At 43.1% G+C, this 23,629-nt stretch overlaps 1 protein-coding gene across 1 annotated transcript; it reads right to left on the bottom strand.

Annotated features, from left to right (window-relative positions):
- Window positions 1-5,154: 5,154 nt before the first annotated feature.
- Window positions 5,155-23,629, bottom strand: LOC106605431 (thrombospondin-3a). Its single transcript, XM_014201085.2, has 22 exons — window positions 23,311-23,629; window positions 21,673-21,876; window positions 21,149-21,396; window positions 20,677-20,779; window positions 20,531-20,563; window positions 20,335-20,417; window positions 20,171-20,222; window positions 19,896-20,044; window positions 17,856-17,996; window positions 17,520-17,594; window positions 17,040-17,192; window positions 16,464-16,682; window positions 16,173-16,332; window positions 15,864-15,982; window positions 15,682-15,734; window positions 14,973-15,154; window positions 14,624-14,802; window positions 14,299-14,347; window positions 12,534-12,730; window positions 10,408-10,580; window positions 6,161-6,300; window positions 5,155-6,044 (listed from the first exon to the last, which is right to left on the bottom strand). Exons 1-22 carry the CDS (start codon window positions 23,402-23,404, stop codon window positions 5,983-5,985), a joined length of 2,868 nt encoding a protein of 955 aa, XP_014056560.1. The 5' UTR covers window positions 23,405-23,629; the 3' UTR covers window positions 5,155-5,982.

Here is a 23,629-nt window from a genome sequence, read left to right as displayed (position 1 = left end):
GTATTGAGTGTAGATTGAAGGGATTTTTTAAAATCCATTTTAGAATAAGTCTGCAATGTAACAAAATGTGGAAAAAGTCAAGGAGTCTGAATTCTTTCCGAATGCACTGTACATATAAATGTTGATATTTGGTTGCATTTTAAACCAAAAACAATTCAATATTACTTTTGTAATACAGTAAATAGCCTAAAGTTAAGGCTATCTTACAAACTAATGTAACATTCAACCTTAAAATGAGTAACACATCCATGGCCACATTTTGAGGTTATTGTAACTATACTTCTTATGTAATCATATAAAATGTGTACAGTATGTTCAAGATAACATGCATAGGTCTTCGCAGGTCTTCACAATTGCTGTAATAATCAGTGCAGAATCTTGAACGGCCCTGAACACTTATACCATGTACTTTTAATGTAATCTCAACTGCAATCCAGGTAATTTGGTTCTGCTATTATATTAAGCACAGTGATAACCCATGAAACTGTTGTATAAATAAACAAAATATCTGACATTGTATTCCAATTTGAACTATGCTCTACTTTTAAATGGTTGAAAGTGAAGTGGTAGACATTCGGGTGACAACTAAACAAAATATCAGACATTGTTTTTCCATTGGAATTAGGTTGTGCTTTTAGATGGTTGGAAGCATATTGATTAAAAAACATGAGCTGGCGCATACCCAGAATAATAGTTAGTGTGGAGGTGCTGACTAACGGCAAATAAACTATAAACTATCAAAATAAAGTCGCACACTTCATGAATAAACTCCCAGCAATTGAATGGGTATTTACCAACGTTTCGGCATCACTGTGCCTTCCTCAGGGAAGCATATTGATAACACATTGGAAATTCAGCTAACTTTTGGGTGGGTGAATATAGGTTGTAATCTCATTGATCAACATCTCAACCAAATACTACCCAATTATCCATGTTTTGATAAGATGGTGTGCCCAGTGGGATACCTCTTACCAGGTCATAAAATAGCATACGAATTGGATAATATGATTTATCATACGTCTTGGATGATGTATAGTATTGTATATCTTTCTCTGAGACCAGAGCCCTTTACTATGAATCAGGTTTGAGGAGTTAGCAGGTACTGTAACTTTGGTCAACTCTGAGTTCAACTCAGGTTATCCGGTACCATGAAAGTCACTCACCTTTTAGCCAGGTAAATTTCTATGACAACGAATCCTTCAGAACTAACCTGCTTGGGGCAGGCTAACTCAGGGCTAACTCAATATGTCCTAAATAAGTGTCTGAGCCACTAGTTGAGGACCAATTCAAAAAAATGGGTGTGGAAAAAAAATGGAAATACCTTTCACATTACACATTTAGTAATGACAGCATTTGCTTTCCAAACTGTACGTTTTTTCACGCAATTGTATTTTGAAATTTGCAAAAAGAAAACTGACAACCGTAACCAACCAATGACATATAATCCATAGATGGCAGTTCCCATTCAAGTCAAGACTGGTAGCCATTGCTAGTGTATCCACGAGTTTATCTGTAAAATTGCCAGGGTTAAAGATTCCAAAACCCTGCTATGGATTATATGTCTATATATGGCCACAATGCAACAAGCTGTTCCACAGATCGAAGAAGGAGCGATAGTAGTGGGAAAAAGGTGCTTGTGCATTGATAAACACACCAAAGCACACCAAACATGACATTAACGATAAGTAATAAGATAAAGATAACTTTTCTTTCATTATCATTTCAGCACAAATGAAAATGTGGCACTGACTCGCCAATGGATTGATATTTCAGCATTGTCTCAATGAAGAGTTTGTCTTCGACTAGCCATGTGCGACGTGCACACGCAGTTACAAGCCTGCTAGAGTTAGCGGCAGGCGGACGAGCAATATCCACCGCTTCATACGGATGAAGCCTGACCTGGAATGTGAAGATAACTGAAGCTGGCAAGCTTTATAAAAGCCTGAGTAGATCTAGTTTGCTTCGTAGTATATCACTCAGGTTGCTTGTTGCACCATAACAACAAAGGAGATTTACAGGGAGAATTTACGTTGGTGTTTTGGGAAACTAACAACAAATGTTTGGATAATTTACGTAAAAGGTTAGGAGAACTAAAAAGACAAAGTTTAGGTACATTTACATAGCAGGTTGGTGAATTTGGTTAAGTTTAGAATAAGGGTTAGGGGAAGGGTTAGCTAAAATGCTACAGTTGTCCCTAATTTGACTCAAACACGCAACATTTGGATTGCTAGATGGTCACAGATTACGCCCATCCATCCTCCCTAATCCAATCTCCCTACTTTTAGTTCTGTCTAAAGTAACTAGACCATTGGTGGGTATCATATTGTAGGCCTTGGAGGTGCCCAGAAATACATAAAGTATGTTTCGTATGGCTCTGAGGACAGGCTGCGTGGTTTGTAAGATGACCCAACAAAACCAGTTGTCTACATCATGCACCATTCATTCACACAGCCAAGGTGCTAAACTCAGCTGGAGTAGAACAGGTGCCAAACCGCCCAAAACCAACTGTAAGGCTATACTGTATATAGAAACTTTGAAACTGGTATAGAAAATACAACAAAGTGACCAAACGTGTGATCATGTTTTCAGATAGTAGTCGAACGTCAGTAAACGACATGACTAAAAGTGTTACCCTTTCAATTTATCGCTAGGTTTTCACGTGACTTGTGGCGCGCACCATTGGCGCGAAATTTCATTGATTGACATCTAAATATCATGAATGCCGAATTTGGGAGAGTCCATTGTAGTTTAATATTTAATCATGATTTAATAAAAGTTCAAAGAGGTAGACATTCCTGCAGGGATACACACACAGGGGGAAAGATAGGCGGACGTGTTTCCTCAACTGCGGAGAATGTCCGAAGTTATTGGCCTTTTAAGAGGGGCACCTACATGCCTCAGTGAGCATTGCATAGTGGCCTTTGTTTGTTGTAGCAGTGGAGGCGGGGTCCATTGACCAAGCAGTGGCTATTCGGAGCGCGAGGTCTATTGTCAGAGAGCGTTTAGGAGAGGAAAGAAGTCCTGTATTTTCGGCTCTGGATAATTGCAGAATGGGTTCGGAATGCATTTAAGAAAACAGATCCAGCATATAAGGAATTCTGGACTAATAAGAACCCATCTTTCTAACTGCCTGGCGAGTTGTTGCTGATGCATTTTCATAGGCCATATCAAAACATGTTCCAGAGAATGGCGACACTATATGAATGAAGATGCAATTACTCACTTGTGACTTGAGGTAAGGTTTTAAACACATTTTCATTGGTCTATATGTTTATCTTAGTTAGTGTACTTTTTTTATAAAGGCTTAGACACACTCCTCCAAAGTACAAACCTTTTCCCCAAACGAAATTATGCACCTGTTGTGTATCACTATATCTCTCTCTCTCTCTCTCTATATATATATATATATATATATATATATATATTATAATACTTTTGACAATACATAGAACACTTTTTTATCCCTTTACTTTTTTGGTTGCCCTAAACAGATTACCCCTATGTGGCTTGGAGACCTGTTGCCCTGGTAACTGTTAGGGCTCATGTTTGTTGTGTGTGTGTGTGTGTGTGTGTGTGAGAGAGAGCGAGAGAAAAATAGAGAATAAGCTCTCTTTTAGACAGTGACTAATATGCAACACTTTTTCGTCCTCAGGTGATGTGTGTCTCAGACATGTCTGAAGAGAGGGAACAGTTGGGATTGCAGCCAGATCATGAAATGTTGGTGCTTGGGGATGCAGATTAAGTCTTAACCCCTCCCAGGGCCAGGCAGGTGTGGGATGTGGTGCACTGTTGTACAATGCCCTCCCAATATTGCACTCGTCCCGGCCTCCCGGACCCAGGGTATTCCATCTTTAACAGAGGAGCTCAGAAAGGTTGTTTTTCCTCATTATTTTCTCTCCGTAAACATATGGAAGAGCACTGTGATATGTACTTCAAAACTTTGATCTCACTTAAAAATATATTTTAAATATATTTTCAAAAACACTTTCTACAGCACATTTTGCTACTACAATTATTTAGAGATACATACTTCATATCTGTAATACTATGTCATTGGCTATATTGACCCAATTTATTCTATCTATTCGCAACATGTGGCCTGCTATGGGAGAAACCCAGGGAATTTATTCTATACAGTTGGTAAGCCTCTGCTTCCAAACGAACCCACTGTCTGCACCTGACACTGGCTGGCTAGCTTCCATGTGAGGACCTTTGCCAAGTCCACTAAGTCATTCTCTTCCCTCGTCCTTGTGACTTCACTCTGAAAGTTCCCACATATTGGGATAGGAAGCAGTATTGCACAAACTCTGTATGGCCAACAAGACCTAGGATGACAAATGCCTATCATATTGCATCTATTCACACCTGAGTGAGAGTTAGTCAGGATAGAGCAAAGAGAATGAATGGTCAGATTAGAATCCAGCCAAAGTAGTCAGGGGTCAATAGCAGGACATCTCCAGCTTAATAGAATAATGCTTCAAATACTTCATTCTAAATGGAATCCAAATAAATGTTCAAGTCTGTCCTCAGCAGGGTAACTCGTTTGGTTGTTATTACACAAGTAGAATGGGAAGAGGCTTTATTTCACTTATGTGGGAACAAAAATGCTCAACTCCATTACAAAGTAAGTTACAATGTAACAACATGTTAAAATACAGTGTTATTACAGTGTTACTGCACCGGCATAAGAATAACGTAATTAGGCTATGTGACACATAATATATTATATTAAATATAGCAAGTTCTGTACAATGTATATGGATTTTTATGACTGGCTATTATGGTGGAGCAGAGAAGCAGACAGTGGAGACAGATTGGGCAGTTCAGTCAGCTGAGCCCTGGGGTCTGTCTGCCCCTGGGAGGTATGATGACAACCACAGCACTCAGCGGTTAGATACAGTTAGCACCAGTGTCACCACATACTTCACTGACTGGATGACCTCGGAACAGCAAATCACAGTTGCTCTAGATTTTTTATTTTTTTTAAAGTAGTATCGTTCATTAGCATTCTTGTTGTGTACAGAATCACAAGGGTCAAATAAACATATTTTTAAGAAATTCAATTGTTTAATTATTTTTTGTGGACAAAGATTGTGTTGCTCTTTGTTTATGCTTATGTTTAATTAATCAGTTAAAGATGACTTAATTCATAGAAACACTTCCAATAAGGCTTTATTTCATATTCAATTACTGGGCACAAACTCAGATGTCCAGGAAAGTATACACTAGAATCCACAGAGATCCACATTTATTCAAAATAGGGACATCATTCCACTATTAAAGGCTTAACATAATATGGCTAAATAACTGCAAGTCTACAGTCTCTTGTGACAGATCTGTATTTTGCTGCTGAGATGACATTATCTGATCATGACAGAGTTACCAGGAGTTTCATATCCAGAGGATGTACAGTATTTATCAAATTCCCATCATCCCTGTAACATTAGCTTATGGTTTTTATTTTACAGTTAGATATGAGATGGAAAAACACATCCTTTTAGGAATAGGAATCCATTTATTCCTATAATAGCTGTAAATGCAAAAACACAAAGCAACAACGGGCACTCACACCTAACGCAACAGTCAAACTCAACGGTTAACCGCTGTCATTCACACAACCACCGTTCATACAGTGAAATTGAGGGCAAGAACGCCACTCAAACCCAGAAGTAACAAAGTCCTACATACATGAATTATCATGTATACTTTCTTCCAAAGTCTCTGGTACCTTTTTGCTTTTCCAGTCTGGTATAACAACAATGTTGTAAATTGGTTCTTCTTCTTCCTTTACCACAACTCTGAAACCCCTCCCCTTTCACTCATGGGCAGACACAGTCACACACATTTTAACAGCAGTTGGAAGTCTGTACTGAGGGGCAGTAAGAGTGTGTGTGTGAATGTGTGTGTGAGTTTGTGTAGATAGACAGTGCTGGACAGGTTACTCATCTACATGCCCCAGCACTCACACATCCTCGAATCCTCTCACACCTTGATGTGCAGCAGGACCTGTTTGCGATATGGGTTGAAGTCGTCTGGAACAGTGTCTAATAAACAACAGATACATGAAGCAGAACATACAAGTAAATTAGCTCACTAGCATTATGTTGTTCAATATAAGTATCGTTAGTGGTTAGTAGCAATGTGAAGAACGGAGTCTTACCGTTGCAGCGGTAGCGCAGGTTGGACCAGATTATGTTCTCTTGGGAGAAACAGAAGACCCCCAGTCGTCCGCCTCTCATGGTAGTGTCAATCACCACGCCAGAGTCAGCCACAATCTCCGTCCCCTCATATAACTTCACCCTGCCACAGAGCATGGGACAATGCACAAATCAGGGGACCCTTTACATTCCCTTGTCATTTCTAGCCATGTTCCCTCTGGTAATTATCAAAATGAAAGTCATCCACACTGTCTTTATTTATACCACTGTCACATACCCATAACGTGATTGTTGTGGGAAGCTGTAGTAGTATGGTCATATAAGAGATTAGTCAAATGAAGTGCCACCAAACTAAAACCCAGTGGCAAGTAACCACAGAACTCAAAATGGGTGATTTGGATGAACAGAGAAAGAGAGACAGAGAGAGCAGGCCAAGCCCCTGTCCCAGCCGCTGCCTGAGTGAGTGCAGTGCATCGCTGCAGTGCTCCATTGACTCCTCTGCACAGCATACAAAGCAGGTGTCTCTGTTTGGGTCTGAATAGGGCCTCCCTGCCTCTAAAAAGACCTGTCTCTCTCTCTCTCCACTCTCCCCTCACTGCACCCCACTGGAGTGACCCCCCCCCCCCTCCACAAACTCCACCCCCCCAACTCTCCTTTTCTCTGGCAACTTTTTTTATAATGGGCAGTGGCATGTATTCATGGATGCCAAGGGAAGCTAGGCTTCCCCCAAAAAATGGACAAAAAAATATATACAAAATAATATATCTTTTGCCTCTCTGTGTTTCATAAATTTCCTTCAATTCGCAACAGGCTGAATGTATCTCCTCAGAGAAAGCATCTGATCTAACGTAACAGTGCCCCTCTGTCTCAGTATGTGTAGCATATCTATCTGATGCTGTTTGGTCAGAAAGACTATGAAATTGTTGCTGCCCGTAGCATTGAATGCAAGGGAAGCCAGCGAGCATTTGGTCTCCATTGATACATTTTTTTAATAATAATAGCCAATCAGTGTTGAGCTAAACTGAGTGAGCTCAACACTGAATGGTCCTGGAGCACCAAAAAAAAGGTGTCAAGGGAAGCCCGTTTGGATTTGGCTTCAGACTAATCACATCACAAGCCAAACATCATTATTGACAGAAAAAAACTTGAATTGTTGCATCTCCTTGTGTTGTTGTCTTCCGGTGGCTAGCTTGCTAAAATCGTCCCTTTCCTAAATTAGCAATGGATGGAGATAGGGATTTGGACTTGTGGTTTTACTTAATTCTCCATACTGGCCAATTATTATAACGGCGATTCTGATCCAACCATAAATTCCTACATTGTGCCCCGGGCAGTATGCTGGCCTGGCGCATCGTTGCCCATGAAAGGTAGTTAGGCTAACTAGCAAGCATTTTAATCAGGTAGCCTAGGACAACAAAAAGTGTGTACTATATGACAGAGTCATAAGCCATTTAGGCAACATGAAAGAGGAGAATGGCATTGGCGTTTCTCTACAAGTAGGGTGAGTCAAGATGTCTTTCTACTTATACGCACGCAAACACACACAAATACACACACACACAGAGAAATCAGTTACATGGACAGCCACATCATATTTAGCTTACGTTGATTGGACTAAATCGTTTTTGGTATATTTTAGTTGTCACTGCATTAGACTAAGCATAGGTGATTAGATGATGTTGAAGTTGAAAAGGTGCTGGAATAGCGGAGGCAGCTCCTGTTTTCTTTGCGACTTGCGGAAACTTTCCGTGGTTCTAAATCCATAAACATTACCTTGCTTGACCATGCTCTAGGTCATATAACTGTTTGTTACATGCAACATGTTTTGTGGTCTTCACCGGACAGATGTTGCTCTCCAGTTTTGTAATGAAACAAATATGTGGTTGAATTTATTCTGCCACTGTGTCTTATTATTGTATATATACAGCTCAAAAAAATAAAGGGAACACTAAAACAACACATCCTAGATCTGAATGAAAGAAATAATCTTATTAAATACTTTTTTCTTTACATAGTTGAATGTGCTGACAACAAAATCACACAAAAATAATCAATGGAAATCCAATTTATCAACCCATGGAGGTCTGGATTTGGAGTCACACTCAAAATTAAAGTGGAAAACCACACTACAGGCTGATCCAACTTTGATGTAACGTCCTTAAAACAAGTCAAAATGAGGCTCAGTAGTGTGTGTGGCCTCCACGTGCCTGTATGACCTCCCTACAACGCCTGGGCATGCTCCTGATGAGGTGGCGGATGGTCTCCTGAGGGATCTCCTCCCAGACCTGGACTAAAGCATCCGCCAACTCCTGGACAGTCTGTAGTGCAACGTGGCGTTGGTGGATGGAGCGAGACATGATGTCCTAGATGTGCTCAATTGGATTCAGGTCTGGGGAACGGGCGGGCCAGTCCATAGCATCAATGCCTTCCTCTTGCAGGAACTGCTGACACACTCCAGCCACATGAGGCAAATGTGAAACGTCCTGCACGGTGTTGGGCTGTAAGCACAACCCCCACAACCCCCACCTGTGGACGTCGGGCCCTCATACCACCCTCATGGAGTCTGTTTCTGACCGTTTGAGCAGACACATGCACATTTGTGGCCTGCTGGAGGTCATTTTGCAGGGCTCTGGCAGTGCTTCTCCTGCTCCTCCTTGCACAAAGGCGGAGGTAGCGGTCCTGCTGCTGGGTTGTTGCCCTCCTATGGCCTCCTCCACGTCTCCTGATGTACTGGCCTGTCTCCTGGTAGCGCCTCCATGCTCTGGACACTACGCTGACAGACACAGCAAACCTTCTTGCCACAGCTCGCATTGATGTGCCATCCTGGATGAGCTGCACTACCTGAGCCACTTGTGTGGGTTGTAGACTCCGTCTCATGCTACCACTAGAGTGAAAGCACCGCCAGCATTCAAAAGTGACCAGAACATCAGCCAGGAAGCATAGGAACTGAGAAGTGGTCTGTGGTCCCCACCTGCAGAACCACTCCTTTATTGGGGGTGTCTTGCTAATTGCCTATAATTTCCACCTGTTGTCTATTCCATTTGCACAACAGCATGTGACATTTTTTGTCAATCAGTGTTGCTTCCTAAGTGGACAGTTTGATTTCACAGAAGTGTGATTGACTTGGAGTTACATTGTGTTGTTTAAGTGTTCCCTTTATTTTTTTTGAGCAGTGTATATCACAGTGTCAAGACAGGCTATAGAGCAAATAAAGCAATTATCACAACACATAGGTTATATAATGGCTTTTTGCTCTGGCTTGGCTTCCCCGGTGATTTTACCCACGCATCGCTACTGATAATGGGCCAGAAATGTAAGGGTTTTGAGAGATGCTCAAACACAGGTATTGGTTGAAAATAATGTGTCGTTTGAAAATGTCTAGCTGATGCTTTGTTGATCACAATGTGCTATTTATGCCACCCAATAAAGCTGGTTTCTTAAACTATTTGCATAAGCAATATGTTCCTCGGATATGACGTCTGATTCAAGATATTCTCTTTCACTCTTAGAATTTGACAATCTGAGATTTTTCCTTATTCTGCTATGTTACTCTCAGTGCCTCTAGTCAGACTCCCTCACACTTGTTTATCTTTCTGTTTCTTTCTCTGTCTTTGATACTCTCCCTGCTCTCTCCCTCTCTCGCTTTCTCCCCCTCACCCCCCCCTTCTCTCTCTCTCTTGCTCTCGCTCTCTCTGTCTCTCTCAGACCCCCCACTCTACAGTAGTTTCCTCTGGATCTGCATATGAACGGGCGCTCAGCAAATTCTTGCCAAGGATTTGGTTGACATGGCAACGGGGACAATAGAGGGCCAGGGGGCCCGGTCTCTCTGTAAAAGTCAGAAAGAGGTTTAGGAGGGAAAAATATGGAGTATATATTGGTGAATAGCCACCCAGTCCACCAAACTGCCACCAGCCATCTTTCTTTTTCTTTTTTTTATCAGCCAAGCCAAGGCAGTGTAAACTCCCTCTAGTGGTCAACAGTGGTCACACACGGCCGTGTACCACAACAGGGTCCTGTCCAGTGAGGATGAACTCAGCTTCAAGTTCAAATCCATCGAACCCATCTGCCCCCGAGTAAGTAAAAAACAATGGAATTCTGATACAAAGTCAAGCAGGTACTAAATGACTTCAGATCATAAATTCTATTGACAATAAAACAGTTACTGAACATCTGATACAAATAGAAAGTTGTAGATTAAAATAAAATACAAATAATTTAGAAGTAAGAGAGAAAGAGGGGTGTGGCCTACCTGATGTAGCCCACCTGGGGCCTGTGGCTGAGCTGCCAGCGGTAAGACGTCTTGTCTCTCCAGCCCACATTCCGTGGGTCCGACCACAGCAGCTTCACCTCCTCGTTGGTGTCACCTGTGTGCCACAGGGCGTTACGCAGGTACTCACCAGGCCCTGTACGGGACTTCACTGCCTGGAGGGGGACAGGCGAGAGAGAGAGAGAGAGAGAGTGTTTGTTGCATATTCTGAACCCTGTAGTAGATGCTACTTTTTCCATTATTATATTTCACTGGATAACAATCAAAGGTTTTTACAATGTCTCTCTACCACAACATGCTTTGTTGTACTTACACTACCGTTCAAAAGTGTGGGGTCACTTCGAAATGTCCTTGTTTTTTAAAGAAAAGCACATTGATTGTCCATAAAAGCCATAAAATTGATCAGAAATACAGTCTTGACATTGTTAATGTTATACATGACTATTGAAGCTGGAAATGGAAGATTTTTTATGGAATATCTACGTAGGCGTACAGAGGCTCATTATCAGCAACCATCACCCCTGTGTTCCAATGGCACGTTGTGTTAGCTAATCCAAGTTTATCATTTTAAATGGCTAATTGATTATTAGAAAACCCTTTTGCAATTATGTTAGCACAGCTAAAAACTGTTGTACTGTTTAAAGAAGCAATATAACTGGCCTTCTTTAGACTAGTTGAGTATCTGGAGCATCAGCATTTGTGGGTTCGATTACAGGCTCAAAATGTCCAGAAACAAAGAACTTTCTTCTGAAACTCGTCAGTCTATTCTTGTTCTGAGAAATGAAGCCTATTCCATGCGAGAAATTTCCAAGAAACTGAAGTTCTCGTACAACGCTGTGTACTACTCCCTTCACAGAACAGCGCAAGTTGGCTCTAACCAGAATAGAAAGAGGATTGGGAGGCCCCAGTGCACAACTGAGCAAGAGGACAAGTACATTAGAGTGTCTAGTTTGAGAAACAGATGCCTCACAAGTCCTCAACTGGCAGCTTCATTAAATAGTACCCACAAAACACCAGTCTCAACGTCAACAGTGAAGTGGCTGCTTCGGGATGCTGGCTTTCTTGCCTTCATTTCTCAGAACAAGAATAGACTGACGAGTTTCAGAAGAAAGGTCTTTGTTTCTGGACATTTTGAGCCTGTAATCGAACCCACAAATGCTGATGCTCCAGATACTCAACTAGACTAAAGAGGGCAAGGTTTTATTGCTTCTGTCACAACGTCCACAGAAGGTGGCGCCTCTCCCCGGTCGGGCGGTGCTCAGCGGTCGTCGTCGCCGGCCTACTAGCTGCCATCGATCTATGTTTCTGTGTCTTTTGGTTATGTCTGTCTAGGTCAGCACCTGTTCTGTGTTAGTTAATTAGTGGGATATTTAGTTTGTCTGTTTCGTTTGGGGATTTGTGCAGGATTATTTTATGTCATTCCTTTTGGGCAAGAAGGGGAATTGTTTGTCCTCTCTATGCTGCGTATTTTTAGGCATTAGGGTTGCCAGGCTGTTTCCCGTTCCACTGTATTTAGGAGCTGTTCTCCTATTTTGTTTGTGTGTGTGCCCTGCCTTGTTGCGGCATTTTTTGACTATTTATTAAACGGGTGTTTCACGGACCTCAGTCTCCTGCGCCTGACTTCACCCCTCCTGCTATTCAAGTGATACGTGACAGCTTCTTTAATCAGCACAACAGTTTTCAGCTGTGCTAACATAATTGCAAAAGGGTTTTCTAATGATCAACTAGCCTTTTAAAATGATAAACTTGGATTAGCTAACACAACATGCCATTGGAACACAGGAGTGATGGTTGCTGATAATGGGCCTCTGTACACCTATGTAGATATTTCATAAAAAAACTGCAGTTTCCAGCTACAATAGTCATTTACAACATTAACAATGTCTACACTGTATTTCTGATCAATTTTATGTTATTTTACTGGACAAAACATTTGCTTTTCTTTCAAAAACAAGGACATTTCGAAGTGACCCCAAACTTTTGAACGGTAGTGTATAACCAACAGCAGAGTCTGTCTGAAGGTGATTCTCAGGAAGTGTTCCGATTTAGCCAAGTTTCTTATCAGTAGCACCACCTATAGGCTGCTGTGTTTGTGTCCCATCACTCACTTTGAGCTGCAGGCCAGGTTGGGCCATGGCCCTGAAGGGTGTCGACTGCCAGTAGGTCTGCTCTGTCTGTTTCCACATCACCACGTAGAAGGAGGAGGAGTCCTGGTAGCCGAAGATGAAGCCTGCATAGTCGTCGTCCGTCACCGTGTTGATGTGGAAGGTGCCCTCAAAGTCCACCCCATTGAACGCTGTGTAGCCTGGGGGAGGTTATTGCATTGAGTCAGGTCAATTCAGTTCATTGGAATTTAAAAATATACAGTACCAGTCAAACATTTGGACACACCTACTCATTCAAGGGTTTTTCTTTATTTGTACTATTTTCTGCATTGTAAAATAATAATGGAGACATCAAAACTATGAAATAACACATATGGAATCATGTAGTAAGCAAAAAAGTGTTAAACAAATCAAAATATATTTTATATTTGAGATTCTTCAAAATAGCCACCCTTTGCCTTGATGACAGCTTTGCACACTCTTGGCATTCTTTCAACCAGCTTCATGAGGTAGTCACCTGGAATGCATTTCAATTAGCAGGTGGGCCTTGTTAAAAGTTCATTTGTGGAATTTCTTTCCTTCTTAATGCGTTTGAGTCATTCAGTTGTATTATGACAAGGTAGGGGTTGTATACAGAAGATAGCCCTATTTGGTAAAAGACCAAGTCCATATTATGGCAAGAACAGCTCAAATAAGCAAAGAGAAATGACAGTTCATCATTACTTTAAGACATGAGGGTCAGTCAATGCGTAAACTTTCAAGAACTTTGAAAGTTTCTTCAAGTGCAGTTGCAAAAACCATCAAGCACTATGATGAAACTGACTCTCATGAGGACCGCCACAGGAAAAAAAGACCCAGAATTACCTCTGCTGCAGAGGATAAGTTATTTAGAGTTACCAGCCTCAGAAATTGCAGCCCAAATAAATTCTTCACAGAGTTCAAGTAACATCTCAACATCAACTTTTCAGAGGAGACTGTGTGAATCAGGCCTTCATGGTCAATTTGCTACAAATAAACCCCTACTAAAGGACACCAATAAGAAGAAGAGACTTGCTTGGGCCAAGAAACATGAGCAGTGGACATTAGACAAGTAGAGATTTGTCCTTTGGTCTGATGAGTCCAAATTTGAGATGTTTGGTTCCAACCACAATCTCTGCATGTGTGGTTCCCACTGTGAAGCATGGACGAGGAGGTGTGATGGTGTGGGGGTGCTTTGCTGGTGACACTGTCAGTGATTTATTTAGAATTCAAGGCACACTTAACCAGCATGGCTAACACAGCATTCTGCAGAGATACGCCATCCCATCTGGTTTGTGCTTAGTGGGAGTATCATTTGTTTTCAACAGGACAATGGCCCAACACACCTCCAGGCTGTGTAAGGGCTATTTTACCAAGAAGGAGAGTGATGGAGTGCTGCATCAGATGACCTGGCCTCCACAATCACCCAACCTAAACCCAATTGAGATGGTTTGGGATGAGTTAGACCGCAGAGTGAAGGAAAAGCAGCCAACAAGTGCTCAGCATATGTGGGAACTCTTTCAAGACTGTTGGAAAAGCATTCCAGGTGAAGCTGGTTAAGAATGCCCTTGAATGAGTAGGTGTGTCCAAACTTTTGACAGGTACTGAATATATTTCTTTCCAGCACCTTTTCAATACACAGCTATACTCAAATCACTGTGTAGGCCAGAATTTGAGCAGTTCCATTTAGAATACATCACAGGACCAGGACAAGAAGTAACAAACAACATAACCCATAACATCAACTTACCCACAGCTAAACCAGGATCACTGTTCATGGTCTGAACTATTTCCATGCCCTGCAATAAAAGAGGATTCGCTAATATCAGAATCCATATCCAAAATGAATCATACACCTAATTTTAGAGTATTCCATAAGAGCGTGACAAATATGCACAATGCAATTTACCATGCTTTAGTCTGTAGTCAATGCACTAGCATAGGCCTATTTATAATAACCATAATAGTCCTCCTTGTAAACTGATTTCAGAGTAGGAGGATAACCTTAAAGGGATATTTCAGCCTACAATCAAAGTTGTTCATGTGTTGAGCCAAAGAGGGAGGTCAATGGTCACCTGATTGAGCACCACCCAATTGGGATCGATCTGTGCATCGCCCTCCGGATCCAGAATGACTGTCTGATAGGCTCTAAAGTCTGTCAGTGTGACCTCTGAACTCTCAGGGCACACATCAATCAGATCCCAGACTGAATCATTGTCAAAGTCGTTCTCACACACGTCGCCCACCCCGTTACCTGGGAGAGGAGAGGGAGATGGCCATAGTAAGACAGATGGCCACTTTTGAAGCATGTAGCAATGCAGAAGTAAAAAATAAGCTAAAACTTAAACATTGAACTATCCCTTTAACGGTTGGTTACTGTTAAAGGGATAGTTCACTGTTCAAGTTTTAGTAACGGTTGGTTACTGTTAGAATCTTTCTGGTTGGGGTTGGTGATAAGTCTGCAGTTGTCTTGAATGTCTGGGATCCCGTCATTGTCATCGTCATCGTCACAGTCGTCCCCAAGGCCATCGTTGTCCGAGTCCAGCTGGGAGCTGTTGGGATGGTCAGGGCAGTTGTCCCTGGAGTCCTGGTGACCGTCCCCATCCCTGGAACACACATAGACACATTGGAATTCAGTTAAACTCCTAGGATGGGATTTAATTCAAGGAGTGCTCTAGCGCAGTTCACTAGACAACCGACAATGCGCCTTAGGCATTTTAAACAACGTTCATGGTATATGCTGCGCATGTCGGCTCAATCGTAAATGACCTTTTAAAATCCGGTATAGTGCGCTGCCCTATAACGCATTGAATCCTGGCCCAAGTCATGTTATGTTCACTTATTTTGTTTGTACCGAAATAGTTAGTGTTTTTTTGATCACCTAGAAAAACACCATCAGGAAGTTCTAACTGCAGCACAAAAACAAGCCCCAGCAGGTGTGTGTGTCTACTTGTAAATCCCAGCAGGTGTAAAGTGAGTGTGTGTTTTTGTGAATATGAGCGCAGCAGGTGCATGTATGTGTGTGTTAGCCACAGCAGGTGTAGCGCTGTGTGACAGCTGTAGCAGTGTGAGTGCAGTTTGTGTGTGTTTGTGTGCGGACGTGTGTGCGTGCATGTTTAAGTCAGAGACTCACGTGTCCTGGTCAGTGTCACACACATCTCCCACCAGGTCATTGTCAATGTCCGTCTAGGGGGAGAGGTTCAGAATAAACCAAAGACAAGACAAATGAGCAGCCTAAACCCCTGTTTCAGCCAAGCTGAATATCTTCTGTAGATCCACATTTTGGGAATTGGGGGTGTGTGAAGGTTATTTTACCTGCATGGGGTTGCTGATCTCAGGGCAGCTGTCGCAGGCGTCTCCTACCCCGTCTCCGTCCCTGTCTGTCTGCATGGGGTTGGGGACTTTGGGGCAGTTGTCCAGCACGTTGGGGATACCTGAACACCAGGGTAAGACAGGGGGGAGACATGAGGGCCATCACCTAGTTGCTTAGATTTGCTATGTTAACAATGAGTGTAATGCCAAATTCAACGGCGGCCCACAAAAAGGTCCCCCGGACATCTTGCCGTTTATGTGTGAGTGAGTGTGTGAGTGAAAGTGTGAGTGTGTGTGTGTGTGAATACACACCATCTCCATCTATGTCATTGTCACAGGCGTCTCCTTGCCCATTGCTGTCCGTATCCTTCTGGTCAATGTTAGGGACATTGGGACAGTTGTCACAGGCGTCACCGAAAGAGTCTGTGTCTGAGTTCTGCTGATCTTTGTTGGGTTCTAGTCGACAGTTATCCTGCAAAATATAACAGTTATTGTCATGACAAAAAACGAGAAACAATGACTTACAATCATACAAGTTATATTATCACACACATACACCCAGATACAATTATCACAGAGGGTCTGAGATGGAAACACACACACCTCCACATTCTTGATGCCGTCCCCATCTGCGTCCTCGTCACACTGGTCTCCGATGCCGTCGTTGTCTGCGTCCTCCTGGCCTGAGTTGGGTGTGTAAACACAGTTGTCCTGTTTACAGTGCTTGTCATTGTCCATACAGGGTAGAGAGCGGTCTGGGTATCCATCAATGTCTGTATCTGTGCCACAAGTGTTCCCGTTACCGGCCCAGCCAATGTTGCACTGGAGAATGGAAGAAAAGAGAGCATTTTAAAACAAACCTACAATACATCTATAACAGGGGTGGGCAATTCCAGTCCTTGAGGGCCTGATTGGTGTCACAGTTTTGCCCCAGCTCCAGCTAACACACCTGACTCCAATAATCACCTAATCATGATCTTCAGTTTAGAATGCAATTTGATTAATCAGCTGTGTTTGCTAGGGATGGAGAAAAAGTGTGACACTAATCAGGCCCTAGAGGACTGGAGTTGCCCAGCCCTGATCTATAAAGTAGTATTTAGAGTTTGGCAGTATAGGGCTGTGTGGCTCCTCTTTTCCTGTCCAGGAGGGCAAAGGTAGTAAAAGACCACTGTTGCTTACCGCACAGGACACCTCGCCGTTCCTCTCTATAATGCAGTGGGCGTTGGCATCACAGGGGTTAAAGCTGAGTGTGGCACAGGACCTACGGGGCATGCAGCCCACTGTCTGGTTCCCCAGGTAACCCACCTTACAGCCACCACACCTGAACGAGCCCTGGGAGAGAAAGAGAGAAGGAGAGGTGGGAGAGAGAGAGAGAGAGAGGAGGACGGGGGCAAGAGAGAAGGAGAGGTGGGAGAGAGAGAGAGAGAGAGGAGGACGGGGGCAAGAGAGAAGGAGAGGTGGGAGAGAGAGAGGAGGAGGGTGGAGAGAGAAAGAGAGATGGGGAGAGAGAGGAGGAAGGGAGAGAGAACAGCTTTACTACACAGTGGCTCTAGAGTACTCTCATATGATCACAAGAGGGCGATGTCTCGTTTGTGAAGATTTGACGCTGTACATACATTGTAATAAACATCTTCACATTGGAAAAGGGTTTCTACTCACGATGGTGTTGGTACACATGGAGTGTGGCACACAGGCGTTGGCAACTTCAATACACTCATCGATGTCTACACACTCCTATAAACAAAACCACAGCAAGGTGTGTGAGGAAAAAAAATACAATAGGGATTTATGGATTATGTCAATAAGGAAAAAAGTGATAGTGTGTGTGTGTGTGTGTGTGTGTGTGTGTGTGTGTGTGTGTGTGTGTGTGTGTGTGTGTGTGTGTGTGTGTGTGTGTGTGTGTGTGTGTGTGTGTGTGTGTGTGTGTGTGTGTGTGTGTGTGTGTGTGTGTGTGTGTGTGTGTGTGTGTGTGTGTGTGTGTGTGTGTGTGTGTACCTGCTTGTGGTGCTTGGCGTACTCCAGTCCGACCCCAAAGAGGGGTGGGCCCCAGAGACCAGGGGGGCAGAGCTCACAGCTGAAACCCTTCACTGTGTTTATACACGCATCTGGAGAGTAGCAGGGCTGGGCTATGGAACACTGAGACAAGTTAGAGAGACAGAGAATAGAAATAGAGAGAGAACAGAGAGAGTGGGGGAGACGAGAAAGAAATAGACAGAGATACAGTGAGGGAAAAAAGTATTTGATCCCCTGCTGATTTTGTACATTTGCCCACTGACAAAGAAATGATCAGTCTATACTTTTAATGGTAGGTTAATTTGAACAGTGAGAGACAGAATAACAACAAACAAATCCTGAAAAACGCATGTCAAAAATGTTGATTGATTTGCATTTTATTGAGGGAAATAAGTATTTGACCCCCTCTCAATCAGAAAGATTTCTGGCTCCCAGGTGTCTTTTATACAGGTAACGAGCTGAGATTAGGAGCATACTCTTAAAGGGAGTGCTCCTAATCTCAGCTTGTTACCTGTATAAAAGACACCTGTCCACAGAAGCAATCAATCAATCAGATTCCAAACTCTCCACCATGGCCAAGACCAAAGAGCTCTCCAAGGATGTCAGGGACAAGATTATAGACCTACACAAGGCTGGAATGGGCTACAAGACCATCGCCAAGCAGCTTGGTGAGAAGGTGACAACAGTTGGTGCGATTATTCGCAAATGGAAGAAACACAAAAGAACTGTCAATCTCCCTTGGCCTGGGGCTCCATGCAAGATCTCACCTTGTGGAGTTGCAATGATCATGAGAACGGTGAGGAATCAGCCCAGAACTACACGGGAGGATCTTGTCAATGATCTCAAGGCAGCTGGGGCATAGTCACCAAGAAAACAATTGGTAACACACTACGCCGTGAAGGACTGAAATCCTGCAGCGCCCGCAAGGTCCCCCTGCTCAAGAAAGCACATATGCATGCCCGTCTGAAGTTTGCCAATGAACATCTGAATGATTCAGAGGACAACTGGGTGAAAGTGTTGTGGTCAGATGAGACCAAAATGGAGCTCTTTGGCATCAACTCAACTCGCCGTGTTTGAAGGAGGAGGAATGCTGCCTATGACCCCAAGAACACCATCCCCACCCGTCAAACATGGAGGTGGAAACATTATGCTTTGGGGGTGTTTTTCTGCTAAGGGGACAAGACAACTTCACCGCATCAAAGGGACGATGGACGAGGCCATGTACCGTCAAATCCTGGGTGAGAACCTCCTTCCCACAGCCAGGGCATTGAAAATGGGTCGTGGATGGGTATTCCAGCATGACAATGACCCAAAACACACGGCCAAGGCCACAAAGGAGTGGCTCAAGAAGAAGCACATTAAGGTCCTGGAGTGGCCTAGTCAGTCTCCAGACCTCAATCCCATAGAAAATCTGTGGAGGGACCTGAAGGTTCGAGTTGCCAAACGTCAGCCTCGAAACCTTAATGACTTGCAGAATATCTGCAAAGAGGAGTGGGACAAAATCCCTCCTGAGATGTGTGCAAACCTGGTGGCCAACTACAAGAAATGTCTCACCTCTGTGATTGCCAACAAGGATTTTGCCACCAAGTACTAAGTCATGTTTTGCAGAGGGGTCAAATACTTATTTCCCTCATTAAAATGCAAATCAATTTATAACATTTTTGACATGCATTTTTCTGGATTTTTTGTTGTTGTTATTCTGTCTCTCACTGTTCAAATAAACCTACCATTAAAATGATAGACTGATCATTTCTTTGTCAGTGGGCAAACGTACAAAATCAGCAGGGGATCAGATACTTTTTTCCCTCACTGTAAGTGGTACAGTAGGGGCTCTTTGAAATAAGAGCCGTGCTGAGTACAGTACTTGAAGTGACTCTGTCTATTTTGACAACAGCTCAGCTGTCACCCTAAAAGCCTTGTCAATTCACATTTCATTCAACTGTGAGCTTGAGGCAGTGTAAAAACCACCATTTAAAACCCGGCCAGGCTAATTTCCATTTCCTGTCTGTTATTGTGTTATACCTCGTCAATGTCCTGGCAGTGGGTTCCGTTCCCCATCATGCCCTCCGGGCAGGGACCACAGCGGTACCCTGGGTAGTCAAAGGTCTCCATGCAGGACACACCCTTAAAACAGGGGTTGGGGGAGCAGGGGGAACGAGGGTCGTGGAAGCCTGGAGGTCAACACACCGTTGGTTTAGGTTTTATTTTGTATTTAAGAGCAAGACAAGAACAGGGAACATGAGGGATGGGTCAAATTTTCCATACATATTGTTTTTTTCCCATGGCTGTTCACTCACCACACACTTGGCACTCCAGAATGGTGTTCCTAATCAGGGACATCTCCTTCACCTGGAGAAGGAGAGGACATCAGTGAAAATGCCCAATCACATACAGTATGCAGACACACATACATGCTGCATGCATACACTTGTACAAACCCACACACAGACACACAACCCACCTGCTCTCTGATGTCCTCTCGCAGCTCTCCTAGGATCTGGTTAAAGATGATTAGCTGACCAATCAGAGCCTTAGTGTGGTCACCTGACATACAATAACCACAGAATGCCCAATCATTGTCAAGTAAAGCCAATACACATTTCCATAAGACATTGATTCCACTGTATACTTGAAAAGAGACATTTGGATACACTCACCTAGAATGGAGTTCACTTCTGCAGTCGCACCGACTGTAAGAAGAGGAAAAGGACTTTAGGTTAAAACATGTTCAGGATGCACATCTGATTCGCTTTTTTCATAACAGACTTCATCTTGGAAAGTCATATAGTGATTTTGGACACACCTGTGTTGTAGACTGATGAATCCCCCTGGAATGGACAGTCTGTCAGGGCACCTGCTTTGGCCACACTGCCCCCTAGCGCCATTTTGAGGGACTCCACAGCGCCCTGTAATGGGAGAACCTTGGATCACACCATGCTGTGGTTGAGCTGCTATGATATGCTATGATTTGATATGACAGCTGTTGCTATGGTTAAAGGTAGTCAAAGAGGACCACCTCTCAATTAAAAGTCGCCTCCACTCCTCGTCTGCTCCACTTCATCTACACTGATGTGAAAGCCCTTGACAGGTGAAAGCTAATTTCCAGTAGGCATCCACCGTATTGCTTCACCCTGTGTTTTCAAATAAGTGCAGATTGAGGATAGGAGACGAGGAGAGCAAGCCACGTTGGGCTATTGAGATGAAGCCCTGGCCCCTAACTAAAGGGGCATGGGATTTACTTGGGACTAAGTGTCAGACTCAGTGCTCCTTGTCACCTGTAGCCTTGCGTAGGCCTTGAAGCCATTACGAATCTCCACCTTCTCCGCAGAGAGAGGGACCAATGGTGGGAGGCCCTGGCTGGAGTCAGCCAATCGACAGTTGACGTAGAGCTCCAGGTGTAGGTTGTCTCTGCGCAGGCCTCCGACCCGGAGAATAATGGAGTGTGTGCGACCATCAGCCAGGTTTGCGCTCTGGAGGTTCACTGTGTGAATTTTGCCATCCTCCCTCACGTAACGCACCAGAGCTAAGAGAGAGGATGACAGAGGGAGAAAAAATAAAATTGGATTTAGTGAACAAGGAAAGGTAACTAATAACAGCAAAAGAAGAACAAGGAGAGAAAGGTCAAACAGATACAAAAGAAGGGGGGGTGGAAAAAGGGAAACTTGATGGACAGATTGATATTAATGTGAACACTTTTAAATACTAAAGGTGGTTTAAGACTGAGTTAGTTGTATGCTCCGTCACAGAGAAACTAGGAAATAGTTCATTCTGGTTTAGTCAGTGGGTGAGAGTGAAGTACCTTTATTGATCTTTCCCATGATGGCCAGCTCCAGGTACTTCTTGTTCCCCTCTTTGCTGTAGAGGCCCAGCAGCACCCCTCCCATCTTGGGAGGCAGGCGGAATGTGGACACGATGTAGATGTCACTGAGCACACTCATGGCACCTGTCACCTTCTCCACCGCAGACACACTGGTCTTGGAGTCCAGGGTTAGCATGTCAATGACTGGAGAGGGGGTGAGGAGAGAGAGATAATGAAGGAGAGAATGACAGAGAGGGATAATGAAGAAAGAGGGTATCTATCTACCATTTTCCCTGATCAAAGGCTCTCATCCAGTCCCATGATGACGCTTCACCTTTGACTCTTGGCCAGGTATATGAGGACACCTGTTGAGTGACTAGTTGACATCTCTGAAGCAACATCTAACAACAATAGCAAATCTGACTCTTATTATAACCGCATCTCTTATGAAGACTTCTTAAGAAACAAGTTTTCCAAGTTATTTTATTTCACTAATAAATAGTCCCCATCTACAGTTTAAATGTTTGTTTAATAGGCAGCTAGTACAGTGTTATAACATTGTAGGTACAAATACATAGTACATTTCAACAATTTTCTTACACATATTTTTCTATTTAATTTCTCTTCCTATGACTTTGAATTTCTCTCTGTATTTATTGTCTTTCCTAGACTGTGCACCAATACAGAATTATTTTACTTCCATCAATTTTAGCAGTGGCATTCCTGAACATTATCACAGAGAACTTCATAGTGCCAAAAGTCAAAGCCCATGCTGACACATTGTTGGATATTAAAACCCAGGGGAAAACAAAAGAGAGAGGAATAAAAGGAGCAGGATTCCTGGCTGCTTTCTGGCTCTTAGTAGGAAGGCTTTCCCCTTCCTCCTTCCTCTCTCTGCCTCTCTCTCTCTCTGCTATTATTTCTGACACCTCCTCACCCGTTCACACACTGGTTTGGACAATGAGGTTTGGCAATGATCAGGATTTATGTCACAAACAGGCTGTGAGCACTCAAGGGGGAAAGAGGGGAATAGGGAAAAAGTCAGCCAAGGAAGTCATAAAATAGTTGGCTTAGCTTTTTCTCTGTTCCTGTATATGTCATAAAGAATACAAGTGGAGGAGACATGATCAGTTATGACATGTGGAAGGAAAAAACTGGTCATCTCAAAAAAGAAAGAAAAGAGAGAGGAAATATGAATGATCAATTAGAAATAATATTAAATATTATTTGTGTATGAAATGGAAAATAAATAACCTAATTAACCAGCAGTGAAACAAGACCAACATAACCAAGATGAATGAGAAAACAGATGATAGAAAGTAGCCTATAGAGATAAAACAGCACATTTCAAGCCATAAAGGTGAGAGAAAAACGTTGCGCCCTGTGTGTGGAGTGTTTTACGCTCGACTTGGAAATTGTTATAGGGCTCGCACACACTTCTAAAACTACAGTTTTAACTAATATTTTCAGGATTATAATAACCATCTCGAGTTTATGTGTGTCTATGGCAGAACAAAGTGAAGTCCAGACCAAAAACAGTCTGCATCAATTAATTTCGAAAACACACTTCCACCTAATTTAATTTGATGATTCACAAAAGACGCACTACTATGAGTGAGTTAGTATTATTTGTTTTACCTTGCATATCTTGCTTATCCATTGGCTCACATGTTGCAACGAATAGAAATGTGGATAGAGCCAGAAAAATTGGCACATCGCGCCTCGCACCCATGTCCCAAGAAACGGTGCGGGAAAGTTGACACGAAAGTCAACAGGAGTAAATAACTATCCGCCGAGAGTCCAGTTTGATGTTTATGAATGAAGATTTATTTCAAAGTGAAAAATATAAGTCTGCAGGGTGAGTTGACCGCAGAATGTAGGTTCAAGAGCCGTTACAAATGTCGACTGGCTTCTTACAGGCGCGCTCCGGCCAAGTACCTCGTTCGCATAGAGTGGA

The sequence above is a fragment of the Salmo salar genome, chromosome ssa05, assembly GCF_905237065.1.
Source record: "Salmo salar chromosome ssa05, Ssal_v3.1, whole genome shotgun sequence".
Taxonomy (NCBI): Eukaryota; Metazoa; Chordata; class Actinopteri; order Salmoniformes; family Salmonidae; genus Salmo; species Salmo salar.
The sequence above is the reverse complement of the archived record's forward strand: the minus strand, read 5'-3'. Positions and strand labels throughout refer to the sequence as shown.